The sequence below is a fragment of the Mus caroli genome, chromosome 7 (assembly GCF_900094665.2).
Source record: "Mus caroli chromosome 7, CAROLI_EIJ_v1.1, whole genome shotgun sequence".
In the NCBI taxonomy this organism is placed as follows: Eukaryota; Metazoa; Chordata; class Mammalia; order Rodentia; family Muridae; genus Mus; species Mus caroli.
The window spans coordinates 84996804-85021904 of record NC_034576.1 but is presented as its reverse complement, the minus strand read 5'-3'; the positions used below and the strand labels follow the sequence as shown (position 1 = coordinate 85021904).

The window sequence follows — 25101 nt, the reverse complement described above, 5'->3', positions numbered from 1 at the left end:
CACCACCATTAAGAAAGTGAATATGCATCTGTGTTCTATTGTCTACTGCCCAAGTAGTTTCTCCCTTCCTGCCTTCTTAGTGAGGAGAGAGAAGTGAGCAAGTAGGACCAGCAGCCTCTCACAGTGGAAAGTGCCGTTATGACCCAATACCTTCTTCTATACCCATATCTTTGTAACTTGTTTATAATTATACACTTGCATGCAGGAGTCCATGAAAATCAGAGAACATCAGCTCCCTTGGAACTGGAGTTACAGGCGAGTGAGAGATGCAGCGAGGGTGCTGAACTGAACCCAGGTCTTCTGAAAGAATGCCTGTGGACCCATCTCTCCAGCCCCTGAAAGGGCAACTTTAAATATTTTAATGTGTACTTAAGAAAAAAAGGTGGCTTTAAAGATAATGAATGCTGTGGCTGTCTCTGACAAAAGAATTTACACTGTTGCTCTTTTGGAAAGAGGCAAACCCAGGTGAACGAGAGATTTGTTTAGAACAGTGTTTCTCAACCTGTGTGTTGCGACCCCTTTGGGGGTCAAATGATCTTTTCACAGGGTTCACCTAAAACCTCAGATATTTACATTATGATTCATAACAGTATAAAAAACTTCATAACACAATTATAGTTATAAAATAGCAATGAAAAAATGTTATGGTTGGGGGTCACCACAACATGGGGGACTGTATCAAAGGGTGGCAGCATTAGGAAGGTTGAGAGCCACTGTTTTGACTGTAGAGGTTAGGAAAACATTCTTAGGTGGCTGTGCATGAGAACTTACAGCTAGCCCTTACACTAAATGTGTGACCACAGCAAATGCATGTCGGTTAGCTGCCGGTACCTGCTCAGCATTGCTTTCCTTGGGTTATTATGTATAGCGCCATAGGTCTAGTCGAGCTCAGAAGACAGAACATGGAAGAAAATTGTATCTTGGCAGTTGGTGGAGGTTCCAGCCTATGACAAATTGCTCCTTTAGGTTATGGTTATTAGAACTTTATGGCTATTAATAATTTTATGATTATTAGAGTTTACTAATACTTTGAACTTTAAAGATTTTTTTTAAAGTGTGTGTCCACTACGTGAGTACAGTTCTCACAGTGGCAAGAAGAGGGCAGTGGATATATGTATGCCCTGGAGCTGGACTTGCATGCAGACGTGAGCCACCATGTGGGTGATGGGAACCAAACTTCCCATGCAAAAGTAGTCAGTACTCTTGAACACTGAGCCATCTTTCCAGGCTTTTACTATTTTTTAAAATTACATTTACTTATTTGTGTGTGTGTGTGCCACCACATTAGTGGTGGCTCTTTTGCCCTATCACATAGCTCCGGGGGATTGAACTCAGGTAGCCAGACCTGGCAGCAAGTGCCTTCAGCTGCTGAGCCACCTCACCAGCTGAGCCAAACATAGTTAAAGCCATAGTTTTGCTATAATTACATTTGCTACAATTACAAAAACAATTACACTGCTTTTGCAGGGACTTTCTTATTGCTTCCATTTGGGGAGGAACGCATGACTGGAAAATCTAGGGCTGTGTGTTCCCTACAGTAATGTGGCTAGGATTAGAACATATTAGAAATTCAGGATCTAAAGAGCTCTAGGCAGATTGTGAGATGGACATTCTATAATTAAATTCCGTCCCACAACAAAGGGACTTGAAACTAATGGCACCAAGCATTCTCAGTTTTCAATCCTGCAGCCACTTGGAAGGTTACAGTTAATATGGACCTTTAAAGCGTGATTTAATAGTGAAAAAATAAGCTTGATTTCAGAAAGAAAGCTTTTTAGAAAAAAATGGTTACATAAAACAAGAAAACAAAACCCCTTCTGTACTGTAAAATTCAGACATGTAAACTAAATCCTTTGCAAGGCAGCCAGTGGAGAAGGGTGGTTTTCAGAAAGGCTTCCAGAGCCGCCTGCGGGGCTGCTCAGAAGAGGAAAAACTCCAAGCAATAGATCTGTCACTTGGAGAAGTGGGGGAACTTCTGAACTCTGAACTCCAGGAGAGTGCCAGTCTCCAACACAAAGCCAGGCTTCATCCACCAGCACACGCTTGTGAAAGTGAGGCTTCCCCAGGGCACTGCCTGTACTTATTCTGTTTACTGCTTGTGTGTTCTGTTTTTATAACTTAAAAAGTCCCTTAAATCTGGACATGGTGGCTGACACTGGCAAACCCAGGCCTCAGGACACTGAGGCAGGAAGTTTAGCACAAGTTCAAAGCCAGCCTCAGGTACATGATGAGTTCCAGGACCACAGTGCAAGACCTTCTCTCAAAACAACACGACAGCCTTCCAAAAATGAACTTGGGGAACCGCCTTCAGCTTCGTTAGGACAACACATTAAACCAATTGTCCTGGGCCAGTCTGGGCTATGTGAGACTCTGTCTCAAAATAATCCCTCAAATCATGCAGTTTACATAAATAAATAATAAACAATTGTTCATTTCTAGCTAACATGTAGAGCCCATCCAGTTTCTTTCTTTCTTTGTGGTCTGTTTGCCAGGAAATAATCCATCTATTTTTCATCTCTGTAGCTGTCTTTGTCTAGGTATTTTAGGTAACATGGGGCTTTTTGTAGCTGGCATCTTTCACTGGGTCAATATTTTCAAAGATCATCCATAATGTAGCACCCATCAGAATTCCTTCCCCCCCTTTTTTTGTTTGTACTTTTGTTTTTCGAGACAGGGTTTCTCTGTGTAGCCCTGGCTGTCCTGGAACTCACTTTGTAGACCAGGCTGGCCTTGAACTCAGAAATCTGCCTGCCTCTGCCTCCCGAGTGCTGGGATTAAAGGTGTGCCTTTAGTATTCCACATATCCTGATTATGTTATTGTTAGTTTAACTATTGATAGATATCTCTGCTATTTTCATTTGAAGGCTAGCAGGAATAATGGATAAAGGATATTTATATATATTTATATAAATTTATATAAATATATTTATATAAATAAAGGATATTTAGCATTTTCCCTATTTGTTATTTATTGATGTAACTATATATGAAGTAAGGAGATTCTTTTGAGACAGAGTCTCACATAGTCCGACTGTCCTGGAACCTGCAGCGAAGGCAAGACTGGCTTGAACACCCAATCTTCCTGACTCCATCTCCTACGTGCTTAGGGATTACAGGCATGCACCACCATGCCTGATGCTTTTATGATCTTTAGTTCAAATGATATCTCACAATTTTATACTGAGATGAGTCATGGAATTTAATGAGAATGATTTTTGCTAGTTTCTAGATGTTACATTTGAATTTACAAGGAGGAAAAACTGACCCCACAGAGTACTAAAGATTTTCAAACCATTTAGAAAACAGATCTCTAAAACATTTTGATACTGCATTTCAAAGAAAGTCTTGTGTCACTAATGCAAATCATAAGGGGTAGAGAACTTCTCCCCCTCCAGAGTTAAGTATGGTGTGATGGCTCAGGCAGTAAACTGCCTGTCACACAAGCATAAGGACCTGAGTTGGACCCCATAAAAAAAATTTAAAAAACAAAACAGATGCAGCAGCAAGTGCCTGCAATCCCAGCACTGACAAGGCAGAGAGGCAGATCTGTGGGGCTTGCTGGCCAACCAGGCAGCCATCTGATGATCTTCAGGTTTAGTGAGGGATCTTGTCTCAAGGAGTAAGGGGCAGAGTGATTAAGGAAGATACCTGATATCCACCTCTGGATTCAACATGCACTTGCACTCCTGTGCACATGTGTTCATGCACACACACACACACACACACACACACACGTACAAACACATATACACACATACAAATATGCACATGTGCACACATACATATGTACACATATACACACATTACACATACACACATATACACACATACAAAAATACCCATATATATCATTACACACACATATGCTCACATACAAACATACACACATGCATACATACAAACATGCACATATGCCCACACACATATATGCACACATATACACATACTCAGATATATGCATATAGTCACACATACACACATACACAGCCATACACACATTCACACACATACATATACAAACATACACACATACACACACATACAAACACACCCATACACAAATATACACATATGCATATACACACATATACATATACATAAACATACAAACATATACATACACACATACATACACATTCATACATACACACATGTGCACACCCACACACCCACCCACACATTATCAAAAATGTGAGACACTTCTGGCCCTGAGAAATTCTTATGGTTTTAAAAAAGAAATCTATAGTGGTGGTCTAGAAAAAAACTCAACTGCAGAGTATTTGACTTAGCCACCTTAACTGTGTGTGGCTTCTTGGTAGTGTCTACTGTTCTGGATGTGCAGAGCTAACCAAATTCAACCAATCAGGGTAGAGAGAGGGCTCATGGTTAAGAGAATGCACAGCTCTTGCTAAGGACCCGAGTTCCATTCCCAGAAGCCCTGTTGGGCAGCTCACAACTGCCTGCAAGTCCTGCTCCAGGGGCTTGGATGCCGCTGGCCCCCCTAGGAACTCATGTACACACCACCTACACATGCACAGAATGTAAAGCAATAAAAATAAGCCTCTAAACCCTGTAAACTTTTTCAACCTCGCAGCCCAGTCTGACTGAGACCTACTGTCTTCTGTATACAACTAAGGAAGTATGCCTGAGGCTACAAGGGTACCTTGGCACAGAGCAAGAAAACCATGACACCTCCAGCTTCTGTAGACCCTAGGCAACAACTCCAAGGTAATGTCACCTGACATTGGCAAAGAAACAACTCCCTTGCCCTTTGATAGGTACTCTCTGTAGCCCACAAAACCTTCACTAGCTCTCACTGACACCTGGGCTGGAAGCCATAATATATCAGCAGCAAAGCTTATCCTTCCAGGTCAAAGGTCAATATTTCATTTGTTTTTTCTTTTAGTCCCAAACTTCAGAAGATCCTTTAATCCTTGTACAGATATTTGACATACGATTTGATTTTCTCTTTAATGAGGACATTAAGCTCAAATTGGTATCCTTTTCACCCATAGTTCATAATTCATGAACTCATAATTCATGCATGCTCACGCACGTGTGCCCACATGGACACTCTCTCTCTCTCTCTCTCTCTCTCACACACACACACACACACACACACACACACATTAAAGAAAAAGAGTTGGGGGTGAGGGAGAACATCTGGGAGGGGCTGGATGTATAAAAGAGAGGGAGGGATGAAGTGATAAAATTCCATTTCAATTCAAAGTGTATTTAAAACAGTTCCTACAGCATACTGTATATTCCTGGACTCTGAGTATGGTGGACAGAAATCCCTACCATGAACTAATAAAGGGGATTTTCATTTGTTTGTCTGACGTTGCTTTCAGGGAATTGTGTAACATGCTAAGGTGAAATTCTACTTACAGATCAGGGCAGGTCCTTTCACCATAATCCTCACACTTCGACTGCCCAAGGGAACGGCAATCACATTTTCTTCCTCTAGAAAAGAACGCAAGACAAACGTAATGAAAGCTGGAGTGCTGAAGAAAGACCGAGGCATGTGAGCACGTGGGTTAAAACCACAGCAGTTGCTCTTAGAAACAGCTAGATGAGCAGTGGTTCTGCTTCTGGGTGGATGCCCGTGAGAACGGGGAGCAGGGACTCACACGGGTATTTACACATCCACACTCTCAGCAGCACTGTCATGGTAGCCAGCAAGTGGCATCCACACAACCGCACCTATGCTGTCCCTGCAGGTAAGGCATTCTGACACAAGCTCTCATGGGCCAACCAGGGAGAAACTGTACCAAGTGAAATCGACTGTAGAAGGACACAGAGCCAAGTTCACACAAACACAAAGTAGGACCATTATCACTCAGGTGTTGGGAGAAGAGGGAAATAAAGAGGTTTTGCTAAGTGGGTGGAGAACTTGTGTTGTAAAAGTAATAGGACGTTCTAGAGATAGGTAATGATGATGGCTTCCCTGAACCCCATGCTTAAAAACGACTAAGACAGTGGTGATGGTGGTTTTGAGGGATGGTTCAATCATAGGAAAAGGATTGTCTCTCAAGTGTGAGGACCTAGGTTCAATCCTCAACACTCACATAAAAATACCAGGTATGGTATGGTAGGACATGCTCATAATCCCAGAGCTGGGGAGGCAGGAATGGGAGGCTGCCTGGGGCTCAGTGGTTAGGTAGTATAACCTAATTGGTGAGCTCTGGATCAATGAGAGACTGCCTCAAAAGAGGTATATGGCACTTGAAGTCTCTACATGCCTATGCACACATGTGCATGTAGCCATATATATATATATATGTATATGTATATGTATATGTATATGTATATGTATATGTATATGTATATGTATATGTATATATCTGTATATGCAAAATATTACTTATGATATAATCTCATAATCTTATACTAGAAATATGTTTTTCAGTATTGTGTGTAAGTCACAGCAATACATACAATACTATTACATGCATATGCTATCCTAGATTATGTATGAATGGGAAGACAAAGAGTGTACCCATAAGAGTGTGAGGCAGAGGATTGTGTGGCTGCTCACTAGTGAGTAACAGCAAGGCCCTTCAGTCCCACCGTCCTTCAGATGTGAAGGGGAGCCCCCACTGAGCCACTGGTGACAGTCATCTCAGAGAGAGCCTGAAAGCTAGGGAGTAGAGAATATGATTCATACATTCTGAATTTTCTGTAATAAAATGTGCTTTTAAAATAATACACAGTATGATATACACTTTTACTTAAACTTGAAATTTAAATTGGGAAGACTAAAGCTGAAATAACTGTTAATAGCAAAAAAAAAAAAAGTGAGGGTGAAAGACTTTTGCTATGAGGGTTTTTGAAAACCCATAAGCAAACAGTTCTGTTCCAGATGACAGAAAGAATGTTGGCTTTTAGGGACGCGTTCAGGATCAACATAACTCTGAAACCCTCACTAAAAAGAGGCAGCCTGAAAAACAGATGCATATGAGCCCATTTGATAAAGGTTATAGATAAAAATACTGAATAATAGAAAACAAATTGGTTCTGAACTCTCTCAAAAGAACAAAAGAAATGATGTTCTCAAGTGAATGGTTGATTCAGGACTGGGAGATTTATGTATTAATTGGGAAACCAGAGGATCAAAGGCTTGGTTTTGATCATACCTATAGATAAAAAGCATTTACTAAAAATTAGCATACGTTGCTTATTCCAGTCTTATTAACACCAGGAATAGAAGAATCATCCTTAATTTGATAAAGAGCATTAGAGGCCATGAGCAGACTCAATGCTGATCCACTAAAGTTGTTCCTGTGAGGAAAAAGCAAACATCATCATCACCATAATTTTTCCTGTAGGTTCTTGACCATGGAATTTGAAAATAATAGCACATGCAAATATATTCTGGGGAAAAAAAACTTGAAATATTGCAGTTATAAAAGAAAAAACTATGTCCAAGGGGTATTTTGACAGTACACAAAATGCTTTAGAAATTTGTTATCTAATTATATATTTAAATGTATTTATGTATTTTAATGCTATTTGATATGTATTATGCAAATATAGCACGTATTATGTTAATGCCTGGCATTATGCATTGGTATAAGCACACACAAACCTAACATAAGCTAACCCAGTAGCAGTGAGCCTGCTGGCCATCAAGCTGTGCCTGCAGACACCACTACCCACTACAAAAGAGAGGCTTTTTAGAGGGCCAATTTCAGTTTGAATCAGAAAATAAACGCTATACCATCACAGCACAGCAATATCTTTCAGAGAACTCAAGGAAGCTCTTGTAGGCAAGCTCTGGAGTTGGGTTGAAAGGAATTGGAGTTAACACGAAGGATTCACAGGTAGGCAATAACATTGGCAATCTGAACATTAGGAAGAATGACAATTACAGTAAAGTTAGTCATGCAAAATACACTGAAAGCCGCAAGGCCAAATAATGCTGGAAAAAATCCAGTTCCCACATGTAGAGGATGCTGGGAAGCAGTTTACGGTTCTAACGTTGGCAAAGAGAGAAAAGGGCAACGCATGTGTTGGGCCTTTCCATACAAACCACATGGCAGGGGAGCCAGATGCCTGATTGAAAGTGGGTGCCTTTCTCACAGGAAGTGTGTGGGCTCCTAAGTGAGAGTAGGTGGGATGCGATCATATGACAGAGCTTCAGTAACTACCAGTCACAAGACAGAGGATTCGCACAGCGACCTTCCTGGCATGATTCAGTAGGAACTACAGGCGTGAGCTCTAAGGTACTCTTTTCGGCAGACCTGAGTTGAGCATAGGGAGATCTTCAGATGGAGTCGTCTGTTTCACAAAAATAGGATACAAAACAAAGGGAGCACAGGCTATGTGGTGCCAGTGTTGAAAAGCAATGTGAAGAACCGAGACAAGAAAATACGTGACGAGTTTCTTCAACAAGCAACTGTCAAGAGGAAAGGAGAACAGAGCGAGTGCTTACTCCTTAAAAGGTTGCAAAGAAGCCAGACAGTGTAATGCACACCTTTTAATCTCAGCACTAGGGGACAAAGAGGCAAGTGGATCTCTGTGAGCTCAAGGTCAGCCTGGTCTACAGAGCAAGGTCCAGGACAGGCAGGCCAACCCAGTGAGATCCTGTCTCAAAAAACAAAAACCAAACCAAACCAAACCAAAACAAAACAAAACAAAACAAAACAAAAGGTTCCAAAGAGACTGAAGGAAACTCCTGGCCTTGTTTGACAACTAATTTGAAGAAATAAAACAACAACAACAAAGCAAACAAACAACAAGTAAGGATTTCTGAAAGCAAATGCGATTATGAGTAAAAATTGTAGCCACCAGCATTTCCAAAGCTCTGGAAATTAACCCAGGGCTTCCAAAAGTCTGGGCAGTAATTGCTCTAAGAGAACATGGGGTAAGAAAAGGACAGACTATGGGATATCAACTTGTTTATTTCTATCTTCCTGTCTTCTACCCCCACAGGAACCTTAAAAAAAAAAGAAAAAGACAGAAAGCTCATAACCTCATAACCCTGGTGAAGGCCACCAACTTGCTAGACTCTGCAGGAGTGGAAATGGGCTTGGAGCGCCCAAAAGTCCAATTCCCAGTGGCTATTACTTTGCTTGTGTGGTTGTTTCCTGGAAGAGCCCACTCACTAAACTGCCTGAATCTGACCCTGAGCTTGCCCAGGGCAAATAGCCTCCTCATAGGAGTTTAACCAAAACAATCAGAAGACTTTGTTTAATGTCAAGGCTACATGAAGTCTTCAGCAACTATCAAAAACCTTCTGTGGAAGAGCTGGGAAACCACATGCAGAACACTCCTGGGAGTGGGTGGTTGTAAATATGTATGGCTGTGTGCTTACAGAGAAAGACCGACAAAGACCTTGAGCTCTGTCTCTTTATGCTGAGGCAGAGTGTGTTGATGAGAAAAAAACTGCCAGCTACCTGGTTGCTTGTTGGAAATATATCCCAACATAGACACACACACACACACACACACACCACAGGCATATACACTCAAACACACATATACCCATACATACATGCACACACTCACACACACACCAAACAGAGACACAAACACTCACACAAACATTCACGCATGTGCACATACACTCACATACACACACTAACACATACATATACAAATACATGTATATGTGCACACACTCCCATACAAGCACACATATGTACACATGTATATACAATTTCAAAGTATATCACAATAGAGAAAATAATCAGACACATCTAGAACATTGAACATTTTGTAAGACAACTCAAATGAACTCTTCAATCCCCTAGAAAATATTTTCTGCATAAAAAGAATAAGAGATTTTAAAAGCTAAATACAGTGAAGGAAAAGACTGGTCCATGAGTTAAAATGTGATATGTGCAGCTTAGTTTCTGCAGGTCAGCTGAGTGGATAATAAATAAATGGATAATAAGTAGATAAATGAGGCATCAGTGCAAACACAGCATAAATATTGAACCCAGGTACAAGATCTATAGGAACTAACCATATTAGTTAGAAAAGTCTACTTGTACTGAAAAATTAAGAGAATCAACACATTAAAACTTGACAAATAAAAGCAAGGTATTATTTTTTCCTATTCGTGTGTGTGTGTGTAATATGTGTGAATGTGTATACTCATCTCTGCATGTATAGGGACACACCCCTGTGTGCCTGTGCACATGGAGAGTCAAGGTTGGTATCTGGAATCTTCTTTGAGTCAGGGTCTCTCAATCCAGCCCAAAGCTGGCTAGCTAGTTTGCTCCAGGGATCCCCTTTCTGGCCCTGTGATGATAAAATTATAGATGAGTGACCATACCAACTTGATACTGGCAAGAGGTTTGGGGATCCAAGATCTAGTCTTTTTGGTTGCAGGCAGGGCAAACACTTACGTGCTGAGCTATCTCCCCAGCCCAAGAAGGTTGTTATATCACCTGATTGTGTATGCCCTCCTTGGAAGTACTTGTTATATGGAAATCTCACAATATATCATGCAAATGTTGAACACACATACATAGTAACCCCTGGGATATAGGCAACTATCAACAGTATTCATACTGTTAAAGAACAGACCTGGTTAGGATTGGTGGATGAAAGCAGGCCAACTTTATAATGTAAATTGTTGAAAATATACAACATACTCAACCACTTCACCTCTGCCAAGAAGGGCCCACCAATGTGATAACTGCTTAGTTGCTTAGACTGTGATTGATCACATTGCCTGTTGATCATTTTGGTTTTCTTTGCCAGGATAATCTGGACTTTATATAACAAGCATATAGCAAATCATATGTATTAAAAAGATTTTTTCATTTCTTTTTTAAAAATTTTTAAAATTAATTTATTTTTTACATTCTTTATTCCATCCCCTGCCCCTCCATACACCCTCCGGCTGCTCCACATCCCACACCTCCTCCCCACACCCCTTTCTCCACGTGGATGCCCTCACCCCACAACCCTACCTAACCTCTAAACTCCCTGGGGCCTCCAGTCTCTTGAGGGTTAGGTGCATCATCTCTGAATGAACACAGACCCGGAAGTCCTCTACTGTATGTGTGTTGGGGAGCCTCATAACAGTTGGTGTATGCTGTCTGTTTGGTGGTCCAGTGTTTGAGAGATCTCAGGGGTCCAGATTAGTTGAGACTTCTGGTCCTCCTACAGGATCACCCTTCTCCTCAGCTTCTTTTCACCTTTCCCTAATTCAACAATAGGGGTCAGCTGCTTCTGTCCATTGGTTGGGTGCAAATATCTGCCTCTGACTCTTTCAGCTGCTTGTTGGGTCTTTCTGAGGTAATTCATGATAGGTCCCTTTTCGTGAGTGCTCCATAGCTTCAGTAATAGTGTCAGACCTTGGGACCTCCCCTTGAGCTGGATCCCACTCTGGGCCTGTCGCTGGACCTTCTTTTCCTCAGGCTCCTCTCCATTTCCATCCCTATAATTCTTTCAGACAGGACCAATTATGGGTCAGAAATGTGACTGTAGGATGGCAACCCCCTCCCTCATTTGATGCCCTGTCTTCCTGCTGGAGGTGGGCTCTATAAGTTCCCTCTCCCTACTGTCAGGCATTTCATCTAAGGTCCCTCCCTTTGAGTCCTGAGAGTCTCTTACCTCCCAGGCCTCTGGTGCATTCTCCTATTTCCCCAACCTCCTATTTCCTGAAGTTGCCTGTTTTCATTCTTTCTGCAGGCCCTCAAAGCAATCACAGTGGGGAAGGAGGGAGAGACTTGGGAGGGAAAGTGAATGGGAGGGGAGAGGGGAGAAGAGGGGAGCCTTATCTGGTATTGGGTGAGGGAACAAAAACATTTTTAAAATGTATTTTTGAACATGCAAAACTTTCCTTGAGTTAATAAAGAGCTATTTGAGCAGATCAATTGGATTGAACAGTATCACTACAAATGTAGACTGTAATATCCTTAAGAAGTGTGTGTGTGTGTGTGTGTGTTCCCCACTGCCACAGTTTCATGTGAAACCACAAAGGCCAGAGTCCCTGACACTGTATCTTTGGCAGAGTAAAGCAGAATCCAGGGCTCCCATTGTATTACTCTTAGAGTGGGTTGCAAATATAACAGGAGAGGTTTGGAACTTCTATAAGGAGGCTCTTCTGTCACACTCAATGTCTTTGGATTCTGGGGAAGGTAATTTACACTCTTCAATCCAAGTGCTTCTTCTGCACCAGAATCCTTGGTTTCAGCCACCGATTTGTCTCAGTCTCTGATACATTCAAGCACACAGACACATGGATTAAGGGAACAGAAAAATCAGAATTAAACCCACACTGCCACAGCTGCCTGGGTTTTCCTGTTTGTTTAACAAAAAAATACATTGGTAAAAAGCATCTTCAAGAAATGGTTCTGGGAAAACTGGATGACCACATGTACCTTCTCATACCACATATGCGCGCACACACATACACACACACACACACACATACACACACACACACACACACACACACAATTCCATCCTAGGTATGGATCACTAGGAAACCTGCTGCAGCTGATTCCTGCTCACCCCCAGGGATCCTGCCCCATCAGTGCAGGTCAGAACCAGAGTGCCTGCTTATCTGGCAGCCCACATGCTGCTGAGTATGCTGTACCATATGACCGACCCCACAGGACCTATAGCAAGAACAAAGTCAAGGTCATACTGGGCAGAAGGGGAGGCCTGACACAATCACAAATGCTTTTCAGCAGTGTGTCTTCACTGACTTGTCTGAGTGTCACGGTCTAACTCTGAGGGGTGACCAAGTGTGACCCCTGTGAGGTGGAAGCATTGAGGTGATGGGCAGAAGCCTGAGGTATTCCTGGAGCACCTGGAGGACAGCTTTGAGGTGCCTTTCGGGTGGGGCTGTAAGGAGATTGTTGACGGGTTTCAGAAAAGGCTTTGCATGCTGAGGAGCAGGCTGTAGCAGAGGTTCTGAGCCGTGGGATGACGGATGATGAAAAAGTAGAGACAGCCTATGTAAACAATCTCTCAAACACTTGGCAGCAGAGGTCGGCAAGGATTTGGGCAGGAATAGAGACCGGTGTGTTTAAAAGAATTTTCTTGATGTAGTTGTAAAAGAAATAAATGATGAAAACACGTTTCGTCTATTTTAAACCTCAAATTATGTGATCATATATTTTGATATGCACATATGTACCTTTAGACATGAATATACACACACATATTAAAAATTAGACTTTAAAGATGGGAGAGACCTGATCACACAAAGCCCTGATGGGAAAGGGAGGGAAGATAAAGGAGAGGGGCTGATGGGCGAAGTGAGGTCTCTGAGGAAGCAGAGGGGCTGGAGTCCAGAGCCCAGATGGAGGGATTAATTAACTTTGGAAAGCAAGGCAGCCCTGTGCCTCTGCAGCAGGAGGGGGAGGAGAGGGCGCAGCTGCAGGGTGCGGCCTCTTCTGGTGCTTTCTGTTTTTATTGGGATTTTTTTCAATACTTTTTGGAACCTAGAACATAATCCCTTTTTACTTATTCTATTTACTTATATCTTTTTTTCAGTACTGTAAATTGAACCGAGGGTCTTCTGCATTTGGGGAAAGCATTCTTGCCTATCACTGAGCTATAGCCCCAGTTCCTTTCTTAGTTCTCACTAAGTTATGAGAGCTGACTTTGAACTCATGCTGTATCCAGGACTAGCTTAGAACTTGCAATCCTCCTGCCTTAGCCTCCTAAATACGACAGTTTATTGGACCATGTCATCAGGTCTAGCTTCCCAACTGTGTTTTTATGCTTATGCCATACATAAAGTGCAATTCTTCACATAGGCCTGCATATGCTAGCTTTCTGTCTCTGTAGGGATACCTGTAGTCAGAAAAGCTGTATTTTGGCTCATGGATTTGGAGGTTCCAGCTCATGTTGCTTTTGGATCTGTGTGGAGGTATGTCAGAGTGTTGGATACACAGTGGAATAAGACTTCTCACTCCTGGCAGCTGGGAAGTAGAAAGGGAGAGAAGATCCCAGGGCCTCAGTAATCCTTTCAATAGCAGGACCCAGTATGAGGCATGGTGGTATATCCCTGTAATCTCAGCACTGGAGAATCTAAGGCAGGGTGACTGACACCAGTTTGAGACCAGCCTAGGCTACACAGTAAGATCCTGTCTCAAGAAAGGAAGACAAAAGGAAAAAAAGCAAGACTGAAGACCTCACTCCTAACCTCCTCCCACTAGGCCCCACTTCCTAAAGAGGCCACTATCTCCCAGTAGGTAGAGCCAGAGGCTGGTGACTAAGCCAGGTGTACCCTAAAGGGTGGGGGGAGTTGAGATTCAAACCCTAATACTAAGGTTTGGTAGACTGCTGGTCAGACAGACAGATGTGGTGGCTCTTGATTCACAAATTTTATACCACTGATAGAAAGTATTTGTTTTTGCTCCAAATGCTGTTCCTCTGGTATAAGTCTTGTTCTCCCTGGTTTATTTGTCCTTCCTATAAGAATGGGCAACTTCTAGGCCTTCTGGCAAACTCTCCCTGGGTCTGGAGCTAGTCTAGAGTTGTGGATCAGGTAGGGTAAGGACTAGAATAAGAGCAGGCTCCGAGAGGCCTCTGGGAGCCTCCCACCATGGGTGCATGCTTTTCTAAGGTACCCTCAAATCTCACGCATTCCACTGTGGCAGAATCCACGACCTGTGGCTGCAGTGTGTCCCACCAATCAGAGGCTTCTTCTGTGTTCCACACCATCCTATTGATGGCAAGAGGCCCACATCTGGGAACACTCAGATTTGGAGATGGTGATGGCGGCCAATGGTTCCTGCGGGACAATGATTGTTTTGGAATTCTTCCCAAACCTTCTCATTGAAAATTTGTCCTGTGATATCCTTGATCCTGCCAATGGCAGCACCATCTTCCAGGGCCTTTCTTCTCACTCGTTAGGTGGAATAACTATCATTTTTACTCTACAACAGAGAGGAGCAATGTCAAATAGAGGTTTAAGATCCCAGACTCTGAGCCTGACAATATGGACTGGATCAGCAGCAGCTTGGCCTAAAAGTAGCCTGTGGCCCAGGGACGTTCCTTACCTTCTCTATCTCAAGCTTGCCTGCGAAATGATACTGAGAACATTTGCTCTGAGAAGCTGCCTTCAGTGCTTAGTGAACAATATTTGCAAAAGGCTCATCAAAGAATGTGTGTGTGTGTGTGTGTGTGTGTGTGTTTGTAAGCAAGTGGCTACAAACTCAATCATTCTCTGTGGTGACTGTAAATCAAACATGATGGCATTAGAGGTTAGGAGGAGGCTGAGCACGATGCTAAGGAACTTGAGGTAAACTGCCATTTTGTACGAGTGGAAAGCCATCTCTGAAATGAGGAACACTGTACTTGTTCATGTTTCAGTGACTTGCCCAGGGTCATGGAACTCCTAAGCCAGACATCCAAGGTTTGAACCAAACATCTCTACACTTAGCTCTCCTTCTGAGAGCCTGGCTTACCTTGTACCTCAGTGCGTTCACCATATATGTTCTCCATGGCACCACTATTCGATTTACAATCACCACACCAGATGATTGAGTTTGAAGCCACTGGCTTACACACACACACACACACACACACACACACACACACACACACACAAACACTGTTCAAACCCAGCTGTTCCGTATTATTATTGTTTTTCAATCTCTAGTTTCATGTAATGAATCATGGCTTTGCTAAGCCGCAAGATACCTAGGAAATAGAGCTCGGTGTGATGGTGCACACATACTATCTCAGCATTATGGAGGTAGAGGCAATAGGGTCAGTCATTCTTAGCTATGTGAGACCTTATTTCAAATAAAAAGGTGTCTAGGAAAATGTTGTCCTCACAATAGTAAGGATTAAATAAGCATCAACTGCAGACCCACCTGGGAGTTGTAATCTATATCAAAATACTTATTTTTACTTAGTAAGTCCAAGTAGAAGTTTGCCAACATTTATATTTTTAATATTTTGGTTTTGTAATATATATTTCATGATAACACAAGGAAAATGTATTCCAGAGACCCTGATATCAACAACTTCACTTTCCTCTGTGTGTGTGTGTCTGCATGTGTTTATTTGTATGCACTTTTGTATGTTTTGTGTGTCAGTGTGATCTTTTTTGCTGGCTGGAGTTTTTGTTAAACACTCTTTTGTTCAGATACTTTCATGTTATTTTTCTTTACCCCTTGTGCTGGTTGGTTTTGTCAGCTTGATAGAAACCTAGACATATCTTGGAAGAGGGAATCTTAATTGAGAAAATGCCTCTACAAGGTTGGCTAGAGGAGAATCTATAGGGCATTTTCCTTCTAAATGATTAATGAGGGCCCAGCTCACTTTGTGTGGTGCCATCACTGAGCAGATGGTCCTGTGTTGTATAAGAAAGCAGGCCCAGCAAGCCATGAGGATCAGGCCAGTACAAAGCATCCATCCATGGCCTTTGTACAAGCTCCTGCTCCAGGTTCCTGCCCTCCCTTCCCTCAGCAGTGGAGTGTGATTTGAGCATTGTAAGATGAAATAAACACTTTCCTCTATGAGTTGCCACAAGTCATGGTGTTTTATCCCAGCAAAAGAAACCCTGAGTTATCCCTCATCCTATTATTTAAATACACACACACATATCCCCACAGTTTGCACACACATGTATGCATCATTCAACAGAATATATGAGTTTATTTTCTTGAAGAAGGGATCTGCACAGAAACTAGTGTTCACAATAGACCCCAAACTACAAACAATATGCTTACCTTTGCATGGGACTAACAGGCATGAAAGTGTTTGTTATCAGAAAGACCATGGTGGCTGGTTACTACTCCGACATAACTGAAATCATTTGGCATGGCTTAGACTAAAGGAAGCACCGTCTGTCACATCATGACAAGCAGAGGCTGACAGCTTTTTAAAACTACAGTAATAAAATCTGTTTGAGCTCAGCTGTCACTCCATGGTGCAGTGGCTGGCAGTGCAGAGAGTCAGGGTGTCATCACCCAGACTCAAAAGCTGCAGGAGGTGTCCAGGCTGAATTCCACAAATGGAGGTAGGTTAGATGAAGGAAGCCAAGGAGCCAAAGCAGGAAAAGGAATAGCAAGAAGCAGAGAGCATCAAAGCGGGTAGGAATACAGCAAGGATCTGATTTGATGAGAGCAACACGCTACAAGCTGGAAATGGATCAGCGCATCCTCGCCCAGCCCACACCCTGAGCCATAAGGCTACATCATGGAAGTCAAGCACTGCTAAGTGCCTGGCCTCTGTGTGCTCTGAACCTGGAGACATGTATTTACTGGCTTACAATGCCTTTACCTCAAAAGATTGAGGCAACCAGTAGTGTGTGTAGTCAGATACGCGATGCTGCTTAGTCCCACGCTAACTGTTCAATGGAGAATACCAGGAAAGAGGTCCGATACGCAATCTCAACTAGAAAAGTTCTGCTCAAATGGTCCATAAAAGTCTACTTGCCTCTTCCTTTCTGCATGAATGTGGCATCTAAGAAATTAAGAGTGGCAAAAACTACTTCGTCAATTGTCTTGACTGAGGCTGATAAGTGTAAGTGTTGCCCAGAGGTATAAAAATCGCCTGGGAAATCTAATGGTATACCCAATCGCCTGATCCACAGATCCTTTGACCCCTCCCCCACCAGGAAATTGTAGGGCAGAGCTCAGGATTCTAAGGTGGGACAAACTGTCTAGGTGATCTTGATTTGAATGCTGGATTAGAAACCATTAAGCTGGGTTCCACCAAGGAGAAATAGGGGCATGTTGGTTGAGGCAGCCTTACCAACCTCTGTTTCTGTTTCTGTTCTAGCCCATCGCTCTACATCTTGGGTACATTTCACCTCACGTTTTCTCAGCTGTCTTTTCAGGATACTTTGGGAGGGTGTCTGAGTACACAGACTGGAAGCCAAACCATTCTAGCTACTCATGAGCTGCAAAACCTAAAACAAAGTACTCCATTTTCTTAAGATTATTTCTCCATTTGTCAAATGCAGCAGCAGCAGCAGTGCCCTGACAACTATTAGCACTAATTAGACCCAGCACTTACATCTGGGTGGCGGATGTCACGTCTCCTGGGTGACACTGGAAGCTGTTGTGGGTTTTCACTTTATTCAGTGTTCCTACGAATTGCTGCTGTGGAGTTGTTGGACCAAGTGGGCTCTTCACATTCGCTCAGGTTAAGACAACACCATTTCACAGAGAACATACCATGGGCCAGGGGCTGAACTAAGTGTGAAGTGGCCTGACACACCAAAACAGGAGCTCAGTATATTAATAAAAAGGTACTGGCAGTGACATGTAGAGTACAAAAGTAACCAAGGAGATTTCAGGACAAAAAAGGTAACTTCACACCAACTCGTTTTTGTGAGGCATATAACCTTCCCTAGGCTCTTGAAATCTTTTCAGGAAAAATTTGGAAAACTATTTCATATAAGATTCTAAGTCTCATTTTTCCAACCCCTATTCAATCCCAAAGTTTATTTTTAAAAACAAGGCATAAGTACCTTTTTTAGAGCCCTAGCCCTAGAAAAGGTCTCAGAACTCCCCTGTGCTAACACTCTGACTGTGAAGATGAAAAAACCAAGGTCTCAGGCAAGGAAGCATCTTGCCTGTGCTCGTAACTGCTGGCAGCCAAGCTGGGATTATGACAATGGCCTTTGGAATCTAGGCAAAGCCTATTGCATAACTCCATCCAGCACCACTGACATCATAGCAGGAAGCAGCACCACGCCTGGCTAAGTGTGTACACTCATTAGTTCCATGTTAATTGACCTCTGATGGTGTGCTTGACACTGGCCCAGCATTAGGAATAAAATGGACATCACAGCATATGTGGCGCTGACTCTTGTAAAGCCTTACTAGTGCGAGATGCAAGCTAAACCCATGGCAGCAGGTGCTTTCTTCATCAAAGGCTAAGCAGGAATTATCGAAAAAGAAGGGCTGGCTTCAGGCAGATATCTAAATGATGGTCTGAGATGCAGGTGGAACGGAAGACTGAGAACCTGATGGCCATGCTAAGAGGCTGAAGAAGCATATTCCAGGACATGAAGGGGCTGGTGAAAGAGAGAGCACACCAAAATAGAAAGGACCCTGGGCTTTCTAGAGTCGTTCAGAAACCCTGTGTGATTGTACCTTAATATGTGACAGGGCAGATGGCGACAGGGCACCCTGTGGAGGTCTGGTGACACAGGCTTTGGGAAGGGCTGTGTATTTTACCAGAAGTACAACATTGTTTCCACAAGAAAAGTGGGAAGTTCAGGGTCTACCTCCTTTGCTGTGGAAACATAAGCTATGACAATCCTTCTGAACAAGGTCCACATGGCATTTTACTTTCTCTCAACAGAAAGCTAGAAGATATGCAGAAACATGCAAATGAGCCAGGCAGGTACTAATTCTGAATTTCGAGTTCCAAGCTATTTGCTTTGTATCACATGTAGGTTCTATGAATGGGAGGAGCCATCCATTAAAAGTAGCAATGTCTGGAGAGAGGACTCAGTCCTAAACACTGTTGCTTTCCCACAGAGCTGGGATTCAGTTCTCTGTACCCATAAACCACCCACAACTTAGTTCCAGGAGATCCAACACCCTCTCTTGACCTCCCCAGGCACTGGGCACACATGTGGTGCACATATACATGCAGACAGGAAAAACACACATACACATAAAATAAATAAATTAAGCAACAACCACTTGTGTTTGATTGTTCCAGTGTCAGAGGATTATCATGGGGAGGCAAAAACGTGTCACAAAGAGGCAAGAATAAACCAATCTGTTTACCTGTTAGCAAATTCTTTATCTCAGATTCAGTCATCCCGATCCCATGGGTCATATTGAATTTGTATGTTACCTTGAGGAGTGCCTGGCAAAGTTGCAATAAGCAGTGTGTGGTGTGGAAAACTCATGTATATTAATTACACTGTGAGGCAGCCTCGTGGTCCACCCAGCCCATACCATGAGCATCATGGTGCTGAGGGCATGGTTATCACCACAGTGTCCAAGCCTGAGTGAGGAACTGGCATTGCCACTGGGCCTTACCCAACAAGCTTAGGCAAAATGGATGAAGATCCCAGACCAGACAAGCAGGGCTTCTTTACTCGCCTCATTGTGCCTGCAGTCGATGAGACCACAGTAAGGGGCAAGCATGGAAGCCCGTCCCTAAGCACATGTCAAGACTCCTGATAAATGTGTTTGCTTCTTTATTGCTGTTTTTATGTGAATAACCTTGACTTATTCTGCATTATATACATACGTCAAAACATTACCCTGGGCTGGTAAGATGGCTCAGTGAATAAGAGCACGGGCTGCTCATCCTGAGGTGACTGAGTTTGATTCCCAGCACCCACATGGCCACACACAATCCTCTAACACCAGTCCAAGGGATCTGACATTCTTCTCTAGCCTCTGTGGGAACTGCATGCATGTGATGCACAGATATACATGTAATTCAGACAATCAGTACAAAATAAAAATTATTTAAAAATCCCATACATATACATTTTTAAAGTTTTTTAAATAACACGTTATTTAAAAACAAACAAACAAAACCGAAAAATTACATTTTACTCTGAACATTTTTACTCTGAACAATTATAAGTCAATTAAAGTACTACTCATTTATATTTTCAAGGTTGATTTTACGTTATTTTGTGTGTACTTGTATGTATGTCAATGTCTTCCTCAGAGGCCAGAATAGGGCTTTAGATCCCATGGATCCGGAGTTACAAACAGTTATGACTTTCCAGATGTGGGCGCTGGAAACCAAACTCAGGTCCTCTGCGAGAGTGGCAAGTGCTCTTAACCGTTGAGCAATCTCTCCAAGCTCACCATTTAAAATATTGTACATAATTATTGTTTTCTACTAAAGACCACCAGAGTTTTATCCCTTGGAACTTGAGTGGCTTCCAGCTTCTTTTCCAACATGCAAATCTATTTATGCTGGTTGTTAGTGCAGTCTCTGCCTGACTCTGAACAGGAAATTGGTGTGTTGTATCTGGATTCATTTCTGATTTTTCTCATAGCTAAGGCTTTGGCTCCGGGCTCTTACACCTTGTATCTGCCTCGCTGCGCAAAGAACTGATATCCTGTATGCAGCCTTCTGCACTTTATCCAGTGCAAGGCTGTGCCAATAGCCTCTCATAACCATGTCTTGACTCAAGGAGAGTCCCGAGGAAGGCAGGAATGATTGCTTGGCAAGACACTGGCTTAGGAGCGACGTGGACCCTGTAAGGCTCAGTGATACACGCTCAGGGGAGCCATGGCTTCAGTTCCCACATTTCTTTCACACAAAGTATGATTATAGGGAAGTGCTTCCATATGGTTGAGGGAACTCCCAGCCAAACTGGCTTCAGCTGGCCAGTTTCAGAGCCACAGCAGACAGGATGGGGCCACCAAGAGAAAGAATCAAGAACTGAAAGCACCATGCTTTTATGGATGCATGCTACAGAGCCTTAACCTTGGCATGGGGGCTATGAAATGCCAGCGTTTACCACGTCACTCATATCTTATTGCAAACGATCTGCCTGAGCACTCTGGATGTCCTTCCTGAACAGAAACTAGGCCAAAACACTAGACACTTTCAGGATTATTAACAGGCAGCATCCCAAGTGGACAGAAAGATCTCTGGGGCTTGCCGGTCAGCCAGCCTAATGGCAAGCTCCAAACACAGTGAGAGACCCTGTCATAAGGGAATGAGGTAGATAGTGACAAATCACGACTTCTAAAGTCTTCCTTTGGCCTCAGCATACATATGTCCAGGTGGGTGTTTGTACCTGCACATACATGTACAAGCACATGTACATACCATACACAAACAAAAGAAAAAGAGAAGAAGAGAAAGCCAGAATGACAAATCTGGGGTTTATAGACACACCCTAGAGAAAAAGATTTAACTTAAAGAAAACATTTCATTAGTACTCTGAGAATTCCATATGTCCTATTTTGGTCACATTCAGTTCTCTACCAACTCCTCCCAGATCCATACTCAACACCCAACCAGCTTTGTTTCCTCATTTCTTTTAAAGCAATTAAATATTTTAATAGAATCTCATAAGGATTGACAGCTGATAAAAGGAGAGGAGAGAAAAAGAAGATAGGAAGGAGGAAGGAAGGAAGGAAGGAAGGAAGGAAGGAAGGAAGGAAGGAAGGGAGGGAGGGAGGGAGGGAGGGATGAAATGCAAGAAAATCTAGATCTAGACCTAGGGGGAGAGAAAGGGAGGAAGGACTTTCATCACAAGCAGGGAACAGGGCTGTGGATGGCTCAGTCTGCAAAATACTTGCCACACAAGTCTAAAGAGCCCTAGTTCAGATCCTCAGCACCCAGACCTGGCATAGTGACCCATGGCAGTAATCTTAGCATTTAGGAGATTCAGACAGGAGCATTCTGGGCTTGGTTCATTGACCAGCCAGCCTAGATGAATTTGTGAGCTCCAGGTTCAGTGAAAGACCCTGTCTCAAATACTGAAAGCAGTTAAGACACTTGATGACAACCTGTGGCCTCCTTATGCATGTGCATATAGTTGGATATGCACACTCACTGGAACATGTACCCCTGCTGCATACTCATACAAAGAACGGTGCACTGGTAGACAGGCCCCTTAAGCACGCACAAACGCACACAAATCCAATAAATGGCTTTAGGAAACAGTTCCATGGGCTTCTGTTTTGGTACAATTCGAGTGGTCTTGGTATCTAACTTCTTTTGGTCTCTGATAAAAGTGAAGTCTTCTCTGATGAATTTTCAGACCTAAAAGCCATCCCTCCCTCTAGCTGCTTCCTGTCACAATGAGAAAACTACTTGTTTTGTTGTGTTAGTGTTCTCCCCCCGGGTGCCTTCCTGGAGCCACCTGTCAGAGTCCCGCCTGTCTCTTCAGACTACCTGATATGTGTTCTTCCTCCAATTTTGCTTTCTCCTTCAGTCTGTTCTCTGATCCTTTCCCCCTCACTCATCAGTAGCTCTCTTAAAGCCCTTTCTCAAGCTATTTTCTAAAATTAATTTTGAGACATTTCTTAACATCTCTGGGTGTTTAATATCTCCCTCCCCCTGCAAAATAGGGTTGACAATATCAAAGCTGGAGTGCAAGAGATCGAGTGAAATGAAACGACATCAGACATCTGAGGAGAACTCTGATATGAATAAAGTACTATGTCCTCTTGGTATCAGTGATAACATTGGGTGGGAGGCTTAGCACTTGGCTTTTACCTCCTCAGAAAGCAATCGTGTCACATGCTACAGTTTGGCTCAGTGACACAGAAGTCCAAGGGGATGACTTTGCTTTCTGAATAAAGGACACAGAATTGAAAGCCCTCAGTGCCATCTCTTCCAGGTAGTAGATGTGACGTCTAACTGTTCAACTCTATAGCCACAAAGATGAACGCATGGTCTCAGGATGTGGAGAGAGAAGAGCTGGAGTCCTGGAAGACAGCACACAGCAGGGCAGAAGCTCCCCCAGCTTGACAAGTCCTTGGAGACTCTGAGAAGTTGACGCTTCTTCTCAGAGGACACGTATAACTCTAAAGTTTATTATCTGGGTCTCAGTGGATTTGGGATATGTGCATTCCTCTTGGCACACCAGCTGTCAGGGTCATCTACTGAAGTCTATGGAAGGGAACCTCCATGAATTCGTTTCCAGTCTTAGCTACCCCTCCCCATGATCCCTCTGTCTTCTTACTGTCATTAGTGAGTTCCATCTCCTTTCCACCCAGTGAGCACATCCCTCTCCTTATTCTCTGTAACCACCAAAGAAGAGCCTATCAGTTCCAAGAGGATAGAACGCATGTCATTTTCCACCAGGTTCTCCAGTTGTGCCCTGAATTTATTCCCTCCTTACTCTTGGAAAACCCCTCCACCCATTCTCATCTTCTCGTCCCTCATCGACTCACTGTGATCAGGCTTATGCATCTGAAATTCACCAATGCCACTCTTATGATATTACAGATCATCTTCATACTGCTAAAATTAAATGTGTGTGTGTGTGTGTGTGTGTGTGTGTGTGTGTGTATCCTGGATTGTAGTCATCTTCACAAGAACATTTGGCAGAGCTCACATGACTTTCTCAAGATGACTGATTCCTTTGGCTTCTATGACCCTGCTCTCCCTAAATCCTGTGTTGACCTACCTACTCTTCTTCTCCTTGGTGTGTAAACATAGTTGCCTATTTGAACTCCCTGCTTCCAGAATATTCTTGGCAGTGATCTGCAGGTTCTCCCACGTCATACCACTGCTAAAATGTTTTGATGACTCCATATAACCCAGAATATAAAACAGGCTGGTGACAGTTTTTATGGTTGACAACTGAATACCATTCTGTCTTATCTCCTACTTTTCAATGGACTTTTCAGCTTTGAGCAGCAAATGAGTAGAACCTCGATAAAGCCCAGCTTATTTGGTGTGATGGAGCATGCCTAGAATTCCAGCACTCAGCAGGCTTCAAATGGGTCAGCCTGGGCTGTATGGCATACGCATGCACGTGCACACACACACACACACACAATGGCAGGTTCCCCTCTAGTGTTACATCACACTTTCAGTTTCTGTTTCCTCTTCTTGCATGATCGAATCCTCCTTTAGTTTCTGCTTCCTGTCCTCCCTGCTCCCTAGACTCTCCTTCCTTTATCCCTTCATTCCCTCCTCCCTTCCATTCCCATAATGGTCTCCTCAACCTAGGAATAAATAAGATCCACCTTCATATAACAACCAGACATGAAAACGAAAATTTAAATAGAAAATTTAAGGGTAGAACACAAGAAACAAGGAAATTGGGGCCAGAGAAGTTTCTGGGTGGTTAAGATCCCTTACTGCCCTAACAGTGGACCCGAACTCAGTTCCCAGTGTCCACACGGCAGCTCATGGATGTTTGTAATTCTAGCTTCAGAGGATCTCATGCTCTTCTCTCCTCCGACCCCCGTGACTTCTATCACATAGAAGATCTTCTCTCTTCTTCTGATACATAGACACGTGTTAAATGTATCTACATACAGGCACATATGTGCATAAAATGTAAGTAAATATTACAAAGCTAGGATGGTAGAGAACAAAAGAAAACAAAATGGATAGCTACATGTGCTTGCCTATGGGTGCTCTGATAGGACAAAGATTTTGAGAGGCCCCAACACAGACATTATATCCTGAAAAGCTTAAAATAGTCACTAGCTGGCCATTAACACATACAGTTAGCCTCTGAATTAAGAGATACATTGCTGA

At 43.0% G+C, this 25101-nt stretch overlaps 1 protein-coding gene across 2 annotated transcripts in view; it reads right to left on the bottom strand.

The window, feature by feature from the left end:
- The window catches only part of Adamtsl3 (ADAMTS like 3), a 270398-nt gene that overhangs the window by 115319 nt on the left and 129978 nt on the right, over positions 1-25101 (bottom strand). For both annotated transcript variants that reach the window (XM_029480045.1, XM_021167800.2), the window contains exon 8: positions 5389-5463. In XM_029480045.1, the coding sequence (XP_029335905.1) occupies positions 5389-5463 (75 nt within the window). The remainder of the gene's footprint in view (positions 1-5388; positions 5464-25101) is intronic.